Source organism: Danio rerio, chromosome 14, assembly GCF_049306965.1.
Source record: "Danio rerio strain Tuebingen ecotype United States chromosome 14, GRCz12tu, whole genome shotgun sequence".
NCBI lineage: Eukaryota > Metazoa > Chordata > Actinopteri > Cypriniformes > Danionidae > Danio > Danio rerio.
Genome location: NC_133189.1, coordinates 1,987,501 through 2,007,085, shown reverse-complemented (window position 1 = coordinate 2,007,085; position 19,585 = coordinate 1,987,501). Strand labels below are relative to the sequence as shown.

The 19,585-nt window shown below is 39.3% G+C and overlaps 1 protein-coding gene across 2 annotated transcripts in view; it reads right to left on the bottom strand.

Moving 5' to 3' along the window:
• Positions 1 to 664: 664 nt before the first annotated feature.
• dock2 (dedicator of cytokinesis 2) overlaps positions 665 to 19,585 on the bottom strand; it is a 186,256-nt gene continuing 167,335 nt past the window's right edge. For both annotated transcript variants that reach the window (XM_073922441.1, XM_073922440.1), the window contains 17 exons: positions 17,422 to 17,512; positions 12,577 to 12,687; positions 12,354 to 12,443; positions 12,110 to 12,214; positions 11,874 to 12,015; positions 11,383 to 11,464; positions 9,189 to 9,273; positions 8,998 to 9,084; positions 8,649 to 8,825; positions 7,484 to 7,567; positions 7,060 to 7,197; positions 6,862 to 6,980; positions 5,066 to 5,162; positions 4,849 to 4,947; positions 4,609 to 4,708; positions 4,076 to 4,224; positions 665 to 1,314 (listed from right to left, as the gene is read on the bottom strand). In XM_073922441.1, coding sequence (XP_073778542.1) covers positions 1,252 to 1,314; positions 4,076 to 4,224; positions 4,609 to 4,708; positions 4,849 to 4,947; positions 5,066 to 5,162; positions 6,862 to 6,980; positions 7,060 to 7,197; positions 7,484 to 7,567; positions 8,649 to 8,825; positions 8,998 to 9,084; positions 9,189 to 9,273; positions 11,383 to 11,464; positions 11,874 to 12,015; positions 12,110 to 12,214; positions 12,354 to 12,443; positions 12,577 to 12,687; positions 17,422 to 17,512 — 1,819 coding nt within the window. In that variant the 3' untranslated portion in view covers positions 665 to 1,251. The remainder of the gene's footprint in view (positions 1,315 to 4,075; positions 4,225 to 4,608; positions 4,709 to 4,848; positions 4,948 to 5,065; positions 5,163 to 6,861; positions 6,981 to 7,059; positions 7,198 to 7,483; positions 7,568 to 8,648; positions 8,826 to 8,997; positions 9,085 to 9,188; positions 9,274 to 11,382; positions 11,465 to 11,873; positions 12,016 to 12,109; positions 12,215 to 12,353; positions 12,444 to 12,576; positions 12,688 to 17,421; positions 17,513 to 19,585) is intronic.

Sequence of the window (19,585 nt, the reverse complement as noted above, 5' to 3'; positions counted from 1 at the left end):
TCTGTCTGTCTATCTATCTATCTATCTATCTTTCTCCTTTTATCCATCCATCCATCTATCCGTCCGTCCATCCATCTGTCCATCCATCTATCCATCCATCCATCCGTCCGTCCGTCCGTCCGTCCGTCCGTCTGTCTGTCTGTCTGTCAGTCCGTCCGCCCATCCATCCATCCATCCATCCATCCATCCATCCATCCATCCATCCATCCATCCATCTATCTGTCTGCCTGTCTGTCTATCTATCTATCTATCCATCCGTACTCTCTATCTATCCATCTCTTTCTCCATCCATCCATCCATCCATCTATCTAGGTTTTGGTTCTGTTTGAATTGAATTGAATGCCTTCAGACCCTTAAGCATTACCATATAAAAACCTGTATGCTAGTCATCAAATACACAGAATGAATAAATACACATGTGAAATCTGTCTGTTTATTGACTAGAATAGTTTTGGAAATTTGTTAAAGGTCTATTAGATTTTCACCGACAGTCTATATGTTTATATATGTTTATATTTGGACGTCTTTTAACACAATATAACGCTTATAATTATCGTCATATTTTTCCACCCTTGATAAACTCAGATGTACTATAAAGCTGATCACCGTGGCCTAACAGATGATTAATAAAGTAAAACAGACACAATAAACTCTCCAAGGACACTTTGTTTTTGTCTATTTATTATTTTACTTCTCAGTCATAAAATGTAATAATCTTCGTTTGAGGGTTTTTCCTCATCAAATACAATAATGTGAGTACAGAATATTGCAATTAATCTGACTGTAATTTGTATTATTACACATTATTTAGAGCAGGTGTAAGCAGATGTTGAGAGACATAGAGAAGAAACTAAATTTGACAGTTTTATAACATGTGAATGAATATAAGGATGTGAATGATGGACTGTAACCAAACACAAGCAAAACACCAACACAAATGTCTGCAAACCCAGCAGTCCTATAACTCAAACAGCCCATTTGTGTGGATTTATACTAATAATTAAAAGTTACATGATTAAAAAAAAGGTATTTCTTGCTGGAACGTACAGCTGCAATGTTTAAGACAGAGCTTGAAGCCAGCAGTGATTGACTTCACTTCATTAAAGTTTGCCTTCAAACACATTCAGTGAAATCAAAGCTCACTTAATTCTTCAGATGAAAACTGCAAACTCTCTTACTTTATGGGCTTCATCGCTTCGTAAGTAATTTTGTAACAGCAAAAACAAATTTGTAAAACCTCCATTAGAGATGTTAGAAACGAGCTTCATTGTGTGGTTCAGAAGAGGCTTTTGCTTCATCTGTTTTAGAGCTCAGCTGAAAAACACAAACATGTTCACACATGATTATAGGCAGTGGTATACTGTACATAATGTATGTGGCCGATTCTAGAATTGTGGGTACATTTTGCATCTCAGAGATAAACCTTTTATTATCTCTAAAAAAATAAAGTGTGTGTGTTAATTTAGGAGCTTTTTTTGTCTTGGAAATGTTGCCTATATTAAAGAGTATCCATGTTTGACTGTCTTCGCCTCCTGAGTTGTACATCCAGCTGCAAATTATCATCAGACAATTAAGTCTAACTTACATCTTTTTTTGTGTCTTATTAAGTTATTAAAACATTGCATGTATTTCTAATTTTAGTTATTAATTTCTCTTACATCTAATTTCTCTTACATCGGTTATATAAAGATGGAACAATCTGTAAAGCACTGATAGAAAAAAGCATGTGACTTGCTCCAAATGATGTCACTTCCTCTTGCTGGAAACTGGAAGACATTGAGGCTTGTAATTGTTATTCTCTCATTAAATTGATCACAACATTTAGGACATGCTAATAGTAGATTAATTATCTGTCAACTCTGTTATTCTGACATTTCAGTGAATTTATTATACATAAAAATGAGAAAAACTTAAAATCATCGACAACTCGTCAACTCTTGTTTTCCCAACTCTGTTGTTGTCAGCTCTATTGTTGTCAACTATTGTGTTAACTCTTTTGTCATCAACTCTATTGTCAACTATTGTGTTAACTCTTTTGTCATCAACTCTATTGTCAACTATTGTAGTCAACTCTTTTGTCATCAACTCTATTGTCAACTATTGTAGTCAACTCTATTGTCATCAACTCTATTGTCAACTATTGTAGTCAACTCTATTGTCATCAACTCTGTTGTCAACTATTTTCATCAACTCTGTTGTTGTCAACAGTTTTTGTCAACTCTGTTGTTGTCAGCTCTATTGTCTTCAACTCTGTCATCAACTCTATTGTTGTCGTCAACTCCATTGTAGTCAACTCTGTTGTTTTTAACTCTTTTGTCGTCAACTATTGTTGTGAACTATTGTCGTCAACTTTATTGTCGTCAACTCTATTGCTGTCAACTTGTCATCATCTATTTTTGTCAACTCTGTTGTTGTCAACTCTATTGTCATCACCTATTGTCATTAATTTTATTTTCATCAACTCTATTGTCTAATTCTGTTGTTGTCAACTCTATTGTTGTCGTCAACTCTTTTGTCATCAACTCTGTTGTTGTTACTTATCGTCAACTATTTTCATCAACTTCATCAATGTTGTTGTCAACTCTATTGTCATCAATACTATTGTTGTCGTCAACTCTATTGTCGTCAACTATTTTTATCAACTCTGTTGTCATCAACTCTATTGTTGTTACCTCTTTTGTAGTCAACTCTATTGTCGTCAATTCTATTGTTGTCATCCATTCTATTGTCTTCAACTCTATTGTCGTCAACTCTATTGTTGTAACTCTATTGCTGTCAACTCTATTGTCATCAATTCTATTGTTGTCGTCAACTATTTTCATCAACTGTTGTCGTCAACTATTGTTGTTAACTCTGTTGTTGTCAACTCTATTGTCGTCAACTATTTTCATCAACGCTGTTGTCGTCAACTCTATTATTGTTAACTCTATTGTCGTCAACTCTATTGATGTAACTCTATTGTTGTCAACTCTATTGTCGTCAGTTCTATTGTTGTCGTCAACTATTTTCATCAACTGTTGTCGTCAACTATTGTTGTTAACTCTATTGTTGTCAACTCTATTGTCGTCAACTATTTTCATCAACTGTTGTCGTCAACTATTGTTGTTAACTCTGTTGTTGTCAACTCTATTGTCGTCAACTATTTTCATCAACGCTGTTGTCGTCAACTCTATTATTGTTAACTCTATTGTCGTCAACTCTATTGTTGTAACTCTATTGTTGTCAACTCTATTGTCGTCAATTCTATTGTTGTCGTCAACTATTTTCATCAACTGTTGTCGTCAACTATTGTTGTTAACTCTGTTGTTGTCAACTCTATAGTCGTCAACTATTTTCATCAACGCTGTTGTCGTCAACTCTATTATTGTTAACTCTATTGTTGTCAACTCTATTGTTGTTAACTCTATTGTTGTCAACTCTATTGTTGTTAACTCTATTGTTGTCAACTCTATTGTCGTCAATTCTATTGTTGTCAACTATTTTCATCAACTGTTGTCGTCAACTATTATTGTTAACTCTATTGTTGTCAACTCTATTGTTGTCGACTCTATTGTTGTCAACTCTATTGTTGTCGACTCTATTGTTGTTAACTATTGTTGTTAACTCTATTGTTGTTCACTCTATTGTTGTTAACTATTGTTGTCAACTCTATTGTTGTCAACTCTATTGTTGTTAACTCTATTGTTGTCAATTCTATTTTTGTCGTCAACTCTATTGTCGTCAACTATTTTTATCAACTCTGTTGTCGTCAACTCTGTTGTTGTTAACTCTGTTGTTGTTAACTCTGTTGTTGTCAACTGTTATTGTCAATTCTACAGTTGTCAACTATTGTCGTCAACTCTGATACAGTCAACTCTGTTTTTGTCCACACTGTTGCCTTTTTTAGTATTTTACATTACTGAAGGATTCAGTTTACTGTAAATTATACATTTGTTGAATGACTCCAGTTTAAAGAAAATGAATAAAAAAATTCTTGAAATGTACCCGCAATTCTGGAATAAGATAATCCATAATAATTGATATCAGGGCACATAATAACAGTATTTCCAGTGTTGGTGTTGTTGTTGTGTGTTACCTTGGTTTTAAAGAGCAGGTTAATGACTCCTTTAGAGCGCCGGTCTCCTGTGCGGTCTGACGGCAGACACACAGACACACTCTTACTGTCCCGTTTGGACCGCGCTGACTCCGCCTCCTCGCTCCCATTGGCTACTGACAAAGCCAGACCTGGGGATAGCATTAACACATGATGAGTCAACAAAGGTACTATAGTAAAGCATCCTATATAAAATAAACATTTAAAAGAAAGATCTGTGAGGAGTGTACTCATTTATTTTGCACTCTAGGTATATATCAATGTCAAATATTTAGTGTTACTGAAGATCTATACAGGGGTCACCAAACTTGTTCCCGGAGGGCCGGTGTCCTGCAGATTTTAGGTCCAACCCTAATCAAACTCACCTGAACAAGCTAATCAAGGTCTTAATAGGTATCCTTGAAACACCCAGCCAGGTGTGTTGAGGCAAGTTGGAGATACTCCCTGCAGGGACACCGGACCTCCAGGAAGGAGATTGGTGACCCCATGATAACAATGATATGAAGCAGTTTTACCAGTAATAGTGGGCAGAGATTTGGAGTTGACGAGGCCGCTGCTGCTCTCAGTGGACTCACACAGATTGGTATCACTGCGAAACTCCTGCTTCTTAGACAGCTAAAGCAACAACAATAATATTAGCACGTTCACTATCAACTAAAAACTTAAGCAAGACAACAAAGCCACTAATCAAAGTGATGTTAGCAGGATAGGTTCCCCTTTAAATGCATGAGTGATGAGTGTGTGTGTTTTCCGACCCGTTTGTCGAGGGTGCTGCTGCGCTCCTTCTCCTCGCTGATGAAGATCATGCTGCCTCGACCTTTTTTCTGCTTCTTCTTCGACTTCCTCAGTTTCACCTGCAACCACAGAAACACCTGAGCGTCATGATGTCGTTCTGGAGAATGGTGCACGGTCATTGGTGCATTCCAGATTGCGTTTGTTGTGATTGGGAGAACGGAGGAACGTCTTGATCACCTCCACTTCCACACCGCTCTCATCCGTCACACTGACACTCCCACTGGAGCGAGGGATGATGGAGGGAGATGGAGGAACACCACTGTCCAGAGACACACTGCACACACAAATGCACATAATTGTATATAAATACATTTTATAAAGTATACAGTTAGGTCCCTAAATATTTGGACATCGGCACAATTCTTACATTTTTGGCTCTATACACAATGGATTTGAAATCAAGCTTTAATTTGAGGGCATTTGCATCCAAATCAGGTGCACGCTGTAGGAATTAAAGCAGTTTGCATATGTGCCTCCCACTTGTTAAGGGTCCAAAAATAATTGGACATTGACTTCTCAGCTGTATGTGTGTTGACCATGGCCGGGTGTGTGTTATTCCCTCATTATCCCAATTACAACGTGCAGATAAAAGCTCCAGAGTTCATCTCAAGTGTGCTATTTGCATGTGGAATCTGATACTGTCAACTCTAAAGATGATATCCACAGAGCTGTCGCTTTCAGTCAATCAAGCCATCATTAGGCTGAAAATACGGAACAAACCCATCAGAGAGAGCGCAGAAACATCAGGCATAGCCAAAACAACTGTCTGGAGCATTCTTTAAAAGAAAGAGCGCACCAGTGAGCTCAGCAACACCAAAAGACCCGGAAGACCACGGAAACAACTGCGGTGGACAACCGAAGAATTCTTTCCCTGGTGAAGAAAACACCCTTCACAACCGTTGGCCGGATCAAGAACGCTCTCCAGGAGGTGTATGCGTGTCAGAGTCAACAATCAAGAGAAGACTTCACCAGAGTCAATGCAGAGCATTCAGCACAAGATGTAAACCATTGGTGAGCCTCAAAAGCAGGAAGGCCCGATTAGAGATCTAAAAAAGCCTTTACAGCGCTGGAACAACATCCTCTGGACAGATGAGATCAAGATCAACTTGAACCAGAGAGATGGGAAGAGAAGAGTATGGAGAAGGAAAGGAACTGCTCATGATCCTTAGCAGTGAAGCATGGTGGTGGTAGTGTCATGGCGTGGGCATGGATGGCTGGCAGTGGAGCTGGTTCTTTTGTATTTATTGATGATGTGATGCTGACCAAAGCAGCAGGATGAATTCTGAAGTGTTTCAGGCAATATTTTCTGCTCATATACAGCTAAATACTTCAGAACTCATTGGATGGTGCGTCACAGTGCAGATGGAGAATGACCCAAAGCAAACTGCTAAGGCAACCAAAGAGTTTTTGAAGAGAAAGAAGTGTAATGTAATGAAATGGCCAAGTCAATCACCTGAGTTGAATCCGATTGAGCTTGCATTTCACTTGCTGAAGACAAAACTGAAGGGAAAATGCCCCAAGAACAAGCAGGAACTGAAGACAGTTGCTGTGGAGGCCTGGCAAACACTACCAGGAATAAAACCCAGCGTCTGCTGATGTCTCTGTGTTCCAGACTTCAGGCATTTACAACCAAGTATTAAACAGTGAAAGTTTGATTTATGATTATTATTCTGTCCAATTACTTTTGGACCCTTAACAAGTGGGAGGCACATATGCAAATGTTGCAATTCCGACAGTGTTCACCTGATTTGGATGTAAATACCCTCAAATCAAAGCTGACAGTCTGCAGTTTGATTCATTTTAAATCCATTTTGTTGGTGTACAGAGCCAAAAATGTTAGAACTGTCTCAATGTCCAAATATTTATGGACCTGACTGTATATATCTGCATACAAAAACTAATTCAATCAGCAAACAGACATCAGAAAAACCCCTAGTATGCAACAGTGAACGCGTCAGTGTGGGCGTGGTCACCTCTCTGGCCGTGTCTTAGTGGGCGTTCCGCACTCAGATCCAGCCAATGAGCAGATGGACTGACGCACCGAGCGCAGCATCGAGCGTGGACGGGTGGATCTCCGCTCATCCATATCCGGCTGAAAAGAGGAAGGTCAGGCTGAAATCTGCACTTTTATCGCTTCAGCATCATCTCCGCCTGCTGTCTGTGATTCTCACCAGCTCTCTGACTCCGTACTCCTTCTCCACCTTCTTGCGCAGCTGTTTGAAACAGTCCTCCATGCGCTCGTGGAACGGCCGCAGATCATCCGTCACTCCTTTGCCATGCAGAGCGATTCCTCGGCCCAACAGCGGGATCTGCAGCACGATCACAAATACTCAGAACACTGATATTTACATGCATTATATATATATATATAATACTTAATACATTTAAATATTATACTGTATATTTAATATAGTTTATATGTAATATATTTGTAAATATCACATAGTATATTATTTCTTCATAAAACAGCTCAATCATGCTCCAAATTGTGAATGACTGTTATAAAACTTCAGGCCGATAGACTGGTAGATGTGTGTGTGTGTGTGTGTGTGTGTGTGTGTGTGTGTGTGTGTGTGTGTGTGTGTAGAGTCTGACCTGCCATGCAATGAGGTCCTTCAGTCTCATCAGTTTTTCTCTGTCGTCTGGATGTTCGTGTGTGTACTCGTCTGTGAAGAAGGCCTGCGCGCGCACACACACACTAATATTTTTCTTTGTGTTCTCTCTCTCTCTCTCTCAAACACACACACACACCTAGACACACACATGCAGACACTTGCACACACACACACACACACAAATGTGGGGGGCACACACACACACACGCAGTGCCTGCATACACTTGCACAGACCCACCCACATACACAAACACACACACACACACAAACACACGCACAGATACTCTCTCTCTCTCTCTATTACACACACACGCAAAGACACATGCATGCTCGGTTGCGTGCACACACACACACACACACACACACATTTTCACAAACTTTCACACATGCACGTGCACACACACAAACACAAAAACACACACCCATTCTCAAACATACTTACACACAGGCACATACACGCTCTCACACAGATGCATGCACGCACACACAAACACACACACACACACACACACACACACACACACACACACACACACACACACACACAGAGAGATGCAAAGATACATGCATGCTCAGTTGCGCACACACACACACAGACACTCTCTCTATTACACACACAAACAGACACAAACACACATACAGCCACACACACACAAAGATACATGCATGCTCAGTTGCGCGCACACACACACACACACACACACACAGATTTTCACAAACTCTCACACAGACGCATGCACGCGCACACACACAGACAAACACAAAAACACACACCCATTCTCAAACATACTTATACACAGGCACATACACGCTCTCACAGAGATGCATGCACGCACACACACACACACACACACACACACACACACACATATTTGCATGCATTTTTACAAACTCTCACTTACACACAGGCACATGTGCACACACACACACACTCAGTCACTCACTCACTCAGTCCTTTACACACACACAAAACCCCAGAAAAATGCACAAACACACACATTCTCAAACATACACACAGGCACATGTGTAACACATACAAACTCTCACACAAACATGCACACACACACACACACACAGAAACACACACAAACAAAAAAAACACTCTCACTCACACACACACGCACACACACTCCTCTGAGCCTGACCTTCTCGTATTTGGCAAATCCTCCCATGACGGCAGGATCCACGATGCCGTTGAGCAGCATGGACAGGGGGTTTATGGGTAACGTCTCATCACACTGGTACTGGTTGATCATGGTGAGGATCTTCTCATTGGTCTGTCCCATCGTCTCAATGGCATTCTCCAGAGGACTGATCGTGGTCTGGTGGAAAAAATAACGATACTCATTGACCTTATTCTTCCAAATAATGATGTATTCCTCAGGTAACGCTGAACATTAGTGCATTAAATAGAACTGACAATGCAGAATGTAGTCATGCAACAGTGTAAAGTCATGCCGCACACACTGCGCAGAGTACAGCTGTGAGACTCACGTGTGTGATGTTGATGGCCTCAAACCAGCGCAGGATTCCCGGCAGTTTGTATGCGGTGATGAATGTGGTGCGCTCAATCCACATCGACTGAAGACACAAGACAAGAGTCAACTCACATCATTATATCAGTGTGTGTGTGTGTGTGTGTGTGTGTGTATGAAAGAGACAAAAAGTATTTGTGTGTGACTCACAGCAAACTCATTGTCAGGATCTACTTTTCCTTTCCTGACGGGTCTGGAATACTGGAATCGCTGCACGTAGTTGGACTTGTAGAAACTGCAAAAGAAGTGCAGAAAACATCAGGGGCCTCATGTACGAAGACTTGTGTGAAAATCTTACTAAAACATTGCGTACGCACAAAGCTGTAAATGTGCGTACGCAGAAAAAAATTCAGATGTATGAAACACTGCGTACACCGAATCTCACGCATATTCTTTTGTACATCCGAATGAACGTGAAACTGAGCGCAACATGCACGAGCACAAACCCCTCCCTGCCTCCTCCCCCGTATGAATATGCTAATGACTATGCTAATGGCAAAACCCAACGAAAAAGCAAAGGCAAAATCAAGCAAAAAGAGAAACTTTGAACAGAATGTGAATTGGAGGTGCTGCTTTCTGAGGTAGACCGGAGGAAAGCGGTGTTATTTGCAAGTTTGTTCTCCGGAATTAACAACAAAAGAAAAAAATAGAGTGGAAGAGTTCAGCTGATGCGGTCAACACAGTTGGGTCTGAACATCGCACTGAGTGTGTAAAAAAAAGAAATAGTGTGGTTTATATCTGTAAAATGTTGCAGGACGCTTAACAGTCTCAGTGGCGCTACTCGTAAGACGCTTGTGATCATGAATTGATACGTTCGAGCATGAACTCGGCTCGAATCCAGCGTCTGATGAACTCTTTCTTCTTTTTTCCCCCACTTCATATCAGATTTTGCCAACTATTTATCACGAGAAAGACTAGTAGGAATCATCAATAAGTTCATATCAATAAGCATCATATTTTATTTGCACATTTATTGAATGGAAATGTTTCTGATTCACGCATGCAAATTCATCTTCAGATAGTGTCTTTATAGCAATTTGCGTGCGGTAGATAGCTCAGATTACATTGGGAAAACAGGTGACTGCTGCAAACTGTGCTTTAATGTTTAGCTGGTCAAATGTATGGTATGGAAACCTTATATACCTGCTGAACCCATCTCATACAGCTGCCATTGCAAGTCTCTTTTTAGAGAGCAATTTAACACAACTGCCTCTAGGAGTCGCCAATGGAAATAAAACAGACACACACAAAAAATGTGCGTACGCCAGCCAGAAAGCTGCCGTGAAGCTGCGCACATTCCCACGTTCAGTTCATTGTTAGTAAATCCAAACGTGAGCGATTCTGAGCGTGAAACCTGGCGTGCGCAAAGTTTTTGTGCGTACGCAGCGTTGATACATGAGGCCCCTGATCTGCATTTCTAGACTAGGACTGAGGATTGAGAATTTATGATTAAGGTTTGAGGATTAAGTTGTGAGGATTGAGGACTGAGGTTTGAGGATTGAAATTTGTGGATTAAAGATTGAGGACTGAGGTTTGAGGATTGAAATTTGTGGATTAAAGATTGAGGACTGAGGTTTGAGGATTGAGGTTTAAGGACTGAGGATTGAAAATTAAGATTTGAGGATTGAGGTTTGATGATTGAGGACTGAGGTTTAAAGATTGTGGTTTAAGGACTAAGAATTGACAATTAAGCCTTGAGTATTCAGGATTGTGGTGTGATGATTGAGGATTGAGGTTTGAGGATTGAGGAATGAGGTTTAAAGATTGAGGACTGAGGTTTAAGGACTGATGATTGACAATTAAGGTTTGAGGATTGAGGTTTGAAGATTGAGGACTGAGGTTTGACGATTGAGGTTTAAGGACTGAGGATTGAGGTTTGAAGATTGAGGTTGAGAACTGATGTTTGAGGTTTGAGGGCTGAGGATTAAGGTTTGAGGACTTAGAATTGAGGTTTGAGGACTGAGGATTAAGGTTTGAGGACTTAGAATTGAGGTTTAAGGATTGAGAACTGAGGATTGAGTTTTGAAGATTGATGTTTGAGGATTGAGTTATGAGGATTGACGATTGAGGTTTAGGGAGTGACCATTGAGGATTGAGAACTGAACTTTGAGGATTGAGGACTGAGGATTAAGGACTGAGGTTTGAGGATTGAGATTAGATGATTGAGGACTGGGGATTGAGGTTTGATGATTGAGGATTAAGGAGTAAGGACTGAGGACTGAGGATTGAGGGCTGAGGTTTAAAAATTGAGGATTGAGAATTGAGGAGTGAGGTTTGAGGATTGAGGACTGAGGTTTGAGGTTTGAAGATTGAGAATTAAGGTTTGAGGATATCTGAGACTCACTTGATGATCTGATCCGGCACTGGTTTGTTCTTCAGACGCGGTGGGATCTCTAGAACTGGCTGCACTGTAAAACACTGGATATCTGATGCAGAACGCATAAGAACAACAAACCTGACCATGCATGCGCAATTCACATCCAGGTGCTCAACACTAAATATTTTGTAAACAGATTTATTTTAATTTATTTTTTTTACTTAATTTCACAGAATAGATGTTTCAATATAAAAAGCATTAGTCTAAATATATATAATATATTTATATTAACATGTTCCTTTACTAAAGTCTTAAATCATCTATTAGTGCAAGGTGGTGTTATTCTATTATTCTTTATTATTATTCATATTATTTTAAGCATAATGCAAATAATATAACATACAGTATGAGAGTGCAAAAAAGTATATGCGTCTGAATTAATTAAATCAATATAATGTAATGCAATATATACAAGAATGGCAACAAAAAAGTATTATAAATATTATACTGCAGGATACACTGCATGTTGGAGTTTTTGATGTCGTCTCCAGGCATGGTGGTGATGTTGAGTCTGACAGCGCTGGGAAACTGACTCATCAGCTGACTCTGGAAATCCTCCCTGCGCTCGTACTCTTTCCCCCGGTGGATGAACACTTTATTCTGGACGAACACAACACTATATTACAGTCCAAACATGCATACACACTTACATACACACACACACACACTCACATATCATCATATACACACTGACCCTGAGGAATGGAGGGAAGCCGCAGCCGTAATATCCCACCGCAAAGTAGTCTGGCTTGGGCCGCAGGATCTTCATGATGTTCTCGTAGAACTTGGCCTGTTGATTCTGTGATGGGGAAAGTTCACAGCAATAAAACACACTTCAGTTTATTATAATTGATTAAAGTCCGCTTGAAACCAAAATTGACAATTTGTGTTTTTAATTACTACGAAAGATGAAGGTGTGTGTTGTGTGTGTGTGTTACCAGTTTCTGTCCGAGGAGCTCGTAGTCGAAGACCTCCATCTCAAACTGATCTGCCAACTCCTTACACAGAGTAATGGCCTCCTCCCACATCTGACACACACACACAGAAAAACAAACAACAACAACACTTTACACACAAAACAACACTTGTAAACATCATCAACATCCTGTTCGACAGTAGCTCTGTGTGTGTGTGTGTGTGTGTGTGTGTGTGTGAGCAGACCTTGCCCTTGTCGAAGTAGCTGATGATGTTGTCGTAGAGTGACTCTTTGAGTTGTCTCTGAGACTGAGGCGTCTGATAGTCCAGCTGAGGCAGACACTGCTCCTCTGACCACTGAAATATTCACACACAACATGCACATTCACCACAAAACAATTATTCATCATATTATATTGTACATTGTCTGAGAAGTCAGAATTATCAGCCTTCCTGATTTCTGTTTAACGGAGAGCCGATTTTCTTCAACACATTTCTAATCCTAATACTTTAATAACTCATTTCTAATAACTGATTTAGGCAAGGCAGTGGCGCAGTAGGTAGTGCAGTCGCCTCACAGCAAGAAGGTTGATGGGTCGCACGTTCGAACCTTGGATCAGTTGGAGTTTCTGTGTGGAGTTTGCCTGTTCTCCCTGCCTTCGTGTGGGTTTCCTCCGGGTGCTCCGGTTTCCCCCACAGTCCATAGACATGCGGTACAGGTGAATTGGGTAGGCTAAATTGTCCGTAGTGTGTGAATGAGTGTGTGGATGTTTCCCAGAGATGGGTTGCGGCTGGAAGAGCATCCACTGCGTAAAAACTTGCTGGATTAGTTGGTGGTTCATTCCGCTGTGGTGACCCCGGATTAAAAAAGGGACTAAGCCGACAAGAAAATGAATGAATGATAATAACTGATTTCTCTTTACCATAATGACAGTAAATAATATTAGACTAGATGTTCTTCAAGACACTAGTATTCAGCTTAAGTGACTAGGTTAATTAGGGTTAAGTTAGGGTAACTAGGCAAGTCAATAGCCGCATTTCCAGTATCTCGCATAAAGCAAGCGTGAGCCAGTTGCCAGTTTCGAGCCAGTAGCATTTCCACTGTCACTTCCCGGGCCTGACTGGGCCAAAGTGGGGCTTCCTCGGGGCCAGCGGCTGGCCTTTTTTGGCCCACCGAATACCTTGGGCCAAAGAAAGCCAGCTGGGGCTTCAAGCAGAGTGAAAGGAAAGGTTGAGTTTGCCGAATGCAGGGGGAACATGCAAACTCCACACAGAAGCTCAAACCAGCGACCTTCTTGCTGTGAGGCGACAGCACTACCTACTGCGCTACTGCTTCGCCCCACCCAATGATATATTTCAACTAAACCTGATGAGATGAGAACCGTTTAAGCTAACTGAGTGTATTAAAAATGTTAAAGACTGGATGACCAACAATTTCATTCTTTAAAACTCAGACAAAACAGAATTATTACTTATTGGGCCTAAATCCTGTACACAGCAGATCTCACAACTCAACCTACAATTGAATACAAAGTTAGCGTTAGCGCTACTATAAAAGATTTGCTTGTCATATTAGACAGCAACTTAACTTTTGAAAATCATATATCCCATGTCACAAAAACTGCCTTCTTTTATCTGAGAAATATCGCTAAGTTCTGAAGTATGCTATCTATCTCAGATGCAGAAAAGCTAGTCCATGCTTTTATGAACTCTAGGCTGGATTACTGTAATGCTGTGTTCACACCAGACGCTATTCGCACGTAAATAGCTGCGTGAACATTTGAGTTTACTCGCTTCATACGCGCGTCAAACCCCGCTTCATTCGCGTGTCAAATTCACTTCAGAACAGACGCGGATTCGCGTGATGGGCAGGGCTTCTGTCTGCCCGGTGACTCTAGCTTCATAGCTAAATGGCTAACATGGTTGTTATGAAGAAAATAACAGTGTTTATAAGTTTTATGAAGACTGAAAAACAGCGTTGATACGTTTAGGGTCGTGTCTGAGTCCACTACATCCTTTCAGATGTGCATCCAGCTCTGTGAGCTCATAAACTCCTCCAGAAACTGAACCTGGATGACGGAGGCTTTCAGCGGTGCTTCTGACTGAGCCAAGCCCAGTTTGATGAACTGTTGTCGGTGAAGGCTGGAGGATTTCCCTCGGAACACCGACAACAGGTTCTACGTCACAATCACACCCCCACAAGAGCAAGCTTCTGATTGGTTAACGCGGCATGAATGTACGCAGAAGTTTAGATTTTCGAAATCGAGAGATTAGCGCGAAACGCTCGTTAAGCGAGTCAAACTCGCAAAACGCTCAATTCGCCCCACGCCATTTGCGTCATTCGCGCCGCGCCATTCGCGCCGCAGGATGTCTATTCGCGTGTTTGCATTGACTTAACATGTAAATCACTCGCGCTTGACGCGCGTGCCGCGGCTGGTGTGAACGCAGCATTATGCTCTATTTGCTGGCTGCCCAGAATCCTCTATTAGTAACAAACTTCAGCTAGTATAAATCGCAGATGCCAGAGTTCTTACCAGGTCTAGAAAATATGATGATATCACCACTATTGTATCCTCCTTACACTGGCTGCCTGTTAGGGTTAGGGTTGTTGATTTAAAAATATTGCTTCTTACCTATAAAGCTTTAAATAATCCAGCTCCTTTTTATCTAACCAACCTATTGTCTCGCTACAATCCAACTCGCTCTTTAAGATTTTCAAACCCAGGGCTTCTGGTAGTACCTAGAATAGCAAAGTCCACTAAAGGAGGTCGAGCCTCCTCATTTATGTCTCCTAAACTCTGAAATAGCCTTCCTGACACACTCTCTCAATTCAAAACTAGATTAAAGACCCATTTGTTTAGTAAAGCTTACACTCAGTGCATCACTTGATCCCTATATATATATTTGTGTGTGTCTTTATGGCATTCCTTTTCTCAGGATGCCGTTTATATTGTACTTTTGCATTTGTGTGTTATGAACTTTATGATCTGTAGTTTGGCTGAGGATTGTCTGACAGGAAATGAAGAGAGAGGCTGAACAGACATGCTTTATAATGCTCTGGACATTAAACATCATATAAACGTCAGAAGTGTGTGTGTGTGTGTGTGTGTGTGTGTGTGTGTGGTGTTTTAGCTTCTTCCTCCTCTGAGCTTAGAGAGAGAGACAGCAGGGTGAAAATGCGGTATAAATCTGCTTCGGGACGCAGGAACTGATGTCATAAATTTGACCTGGAGGTTTTCTCTGCTGGAGGAGCATCAGGGACGAAAGTAAATCAGCACGCAGGATGAGTGTGTGTGTGTGTGTGTGTGTGTGTGTGTGTCGTTAACCAATCAAAACATCTCTCTCTTAAATATGACCTTGTGTCACAAATAGGAAAGTATGTGTGTGTGTGTGTCTAAGTGTGTGTGTGTGTGTGTGTGTGTGTGTGAGTCATTAACCAATCAAAACATCTCTCTCTCTTATATGTGACCTTGTGTCAGAAATGGCAATGTGTGTGTGTGTGTATTTTAATAGATTTTTGTGGCATACCAAGACACAAATTTGTATAATGACATGAGTGGGACATAGATATAACAGAAGAAGGTGACTTATGAGGACATTGCACATGTCCCCATTTTCAAAACGTTTTTCGTTCTCCAAAACTCATTTTCCTTCAGCTTAGTCCTTTTAATCATCAGGGGTCGCCACAGTGGAATGAACCACCAACAATTCTGGCACATGTTTTATGCAGCAGATGCCCTTCCAGCTGCAACCCAGTACACCGTGCCGCCTAATGTTCATTCATTCATTCATTCATTTTCTTTTCGGCTCAGTCCCTTTATTAATCTGGGGTCGCCACAGCAAAATGAACCGCCAACTTTTCCAGCATATGTTTTTATTTTAGTATATTTAGCAATTTTAGCACACCAAATTCACCTGTACCGCATGTGTTTGGACTGGGGAAACTGGAGCACCTGGAGGAAACCCACACGAACACGGGGAGAACATGCAAACTCCACACAGAAATGCAAACTGACCCAGCTGAGGCTCAAACCAGCGAGCTTCTTGCTGTGAGGCGAACATGTTATCCACTGCGCCACCGTGTTGCCCCAAAGGTTTATATCATACATAAGTGTTTATGCACATTGCAAGGGGTACGGTTTGATGTAGGCCGATAAAAATACACTCTGTACAATATAAAAATCATCCTGCTTATGTAATGTCCCCACAAATCACAAAAACAAACCAGTTTGTGTGTGTGTGTGTGTGTGTGTGTGTGTGTGTACTTCATATGCAAGGGAGAATGTCACCACATAAAACGAGATATTTGGCCACCAGAAATAAACTAAGTGTGGACACAAATTTCCAGAGGAGCACGTGCTTTTGATTGACCACAGCTGGTGCTGCATCACCTTCACATATTGCACCAATAAGACGAATACTAACTCACTATAAATAACCAGAGTTTTCCACTTGAGTCATCTTCATCTTGAAGAATCCCCCCTTCCATTCCTACTCCTCCCCTTCTCCTGATAGGGCGGCATGGTGGCCCAGTGGTTAGCACTGTTGCCTTACAGCAAGAACACCACTAGATTGAGCCCTTACCGGGTCAGTTGGCATTTCTCTGCGGAGTTTGCATGTTCTTCCCATGCTCACGTGGGTTTCCCCCAGGTTCCCTGGTTTCCTCCCACCGTCCAAAGACATAAAATATAAGTAAATTGACTAATCTAAAGTGACATCAGAAGACAAACCCTTAGGCAGCTAAATCTCTCAGCTATTCCTAACACGTTCACCGGAAGGGGAGTTCTCGAGATCTACCTGAGCTCAAACTCCCCTCCGCCCTTCAAACGGAAGGGAGCCCTGGGCTCGAGGATCTAAGGAGCTTTCGGGACAGCGAGCCAAACATGCTTTATAATCAATCATCAGCTAAGTGTGAACTCTAGAAACGATTCAAAAATATAACAAAATAAAATTTTAGATGAAGGTTTTGGTGAGGGTAAGCTTTGGGGAATAGAAAACAGCAATAACTCAGTGTGAAAACATCAGAAGTTAACAAAATCGTCATGATACAAAAGTGAAAGTGTGTGTGTGTGTGTGTGTGTGTGTGTTCACCTTGAGCAATTTGGAGTGCAGCAAGAGGGTGTACGCTGCTTCTGTGTAGTTCTCTCCATCCAAATGAAGGTCCCGTAATTTGTAGAGATACCTTGAAAAATCACAGACCAATGGTCTCAGAAATAAGTATATATCTAAAGTATATCTAATATAAATATATAATAATCCAAAACAGCAATTTTTATGGAAGCAATACACATATAATAATTAAAAAAAATGCTGTGTATTCAGAAATGTATAACTATAACAATAATAAAGTATTGTTATTCTGACCAATTATCATTTTCAAAAAAATTAATAAATAAATAACAAATAAATAAATAAATATAATAATTATAATAAAAAGCTTTAAAAATAACAGAACTGTTAACAGACCTAATATAAGTATGCATTTATTTTGAACTGAACGTCTCAGATCATTGCACATTAACAAAGTTGTCATTTTACCACAAGGAGGCAGCATTTCATAAAGTCACGAGTAGCACGAGGCTGTCAAAATGATTTTACTGTGGCTAAAGAGTGTTAAGCACTACATGTTGCAGTTTGGTCAAATCACTGTACATTATAGTTATACATTATAGACTTCAAGTCTTATCTATAAGCAATGTGGTGAAATAGATCATTTAATAGACAAATAGATATATCAGCAGCAATGTTCACTAACAGTGTGAACTGCAATAGCCAATTAGTGAATTGACTGCACATTACACTGTGTGTACTAATGAATAACTGCATGCATGCATACACATGTTGCTGAACAAATACCACCTGTTCTATTCTATTCTATTCTATTCTATTCTATTCTATTCTATTCTATTCTATTCTATTCTATTCTATTCTATTCTATTCTATTCTACTTTATTTTGTTCTATTTTATTCTGTTCTACTGTAATATGTTCTGTTCTGTTCTATTCCATTTCATTTTAATCATTTCTGTTCTATTCTGTTCCAGTCTAATCTAATCTGTTCAATTATATTCTAATCTGTTCAGTTCTGTTCTATTCTGTTGTATTCTAATCTATTCTACTGTTTATTCTATTCTGTTCTATTGAGTGTTGTATTCTTTTGTTTTATTCTGTTCTGTTCTACTCTATTCTATTGTTTTATTCAATGTTGTATTCTTTTCTACAGTTTTATTCTGTTTTATTCTATTCTATATTCTATCATATTCCAATCCTATTGCTTAATTCTTTTATTCTATTCTATTGTCTTCTAGTTTTATTATATTCTGTTGCTTTATTTTGTTTTATTCTATTCTATTTTATTCAACAGTTTTATTCTGTTTTATTATATTCATTTGCTTAATTATTTTTATTCTATTCTATTGTCTTCTAGTTTTATTATATTCTATTGCTTTATTCCGCTTTAATCTATTCTATATTCTATTGTATTCTACAGTTTTATTCTATTCTATTGCTTTATTCTGTTTTATTCTATTCTATTGTATTCTACAGTTTTATTCTTATTTATTATATTCTATTGCTTTATTATTTTTTGTTCTATTCTATATTCTATTGTATTCTACAGTTTTATTATGTTCTATTGCTTTATTCTGCTTTAATCTATTCTATATTCTATTGTATTCTACAGTTTTATTATATTCTATTGCTTTATTATTTTTTGTTCTATTCTATATTCTATTGTATTCTACAGTTTTATTATATTCTATTGCTTTATTCTGCTTTAATCTATTCTATATTCTATTGTATTCTACAGTTTTATTATATTCTATTGCTTTATTCTGCTTTAATCTATTCTATATTCTATTGTATTCTATAGTTTTATTCTGCTTTTTATATTCAATTGATTTGTTTGGTTTTATTCTATTCTATATTCTATTGTATTCCTCAGTTTTATTCTATTCTATTGTATTCTACAGTTTTATTCTTATTTATTATATTCTATTGCTTTATTCTTTTTTGTTCTATTCTATATTCTATTGTATTCTACAGTTTTATTCTTATTTATTATATTCTATTGCTTTATTCTTTTTTGTTCTATTCTATATTCTATTGTATTCTACAGTTTTATTCAGCTTTTTTATGTTCAGTTGATTTGTTTGGTTTTATTCTATTCTATATTCTATAGTTTTATTTTATTCTGTTGTATTTGCATTGTTCTATTCTATTCTTCTCTATTGTGTATTGTATTATATTCTATTGTT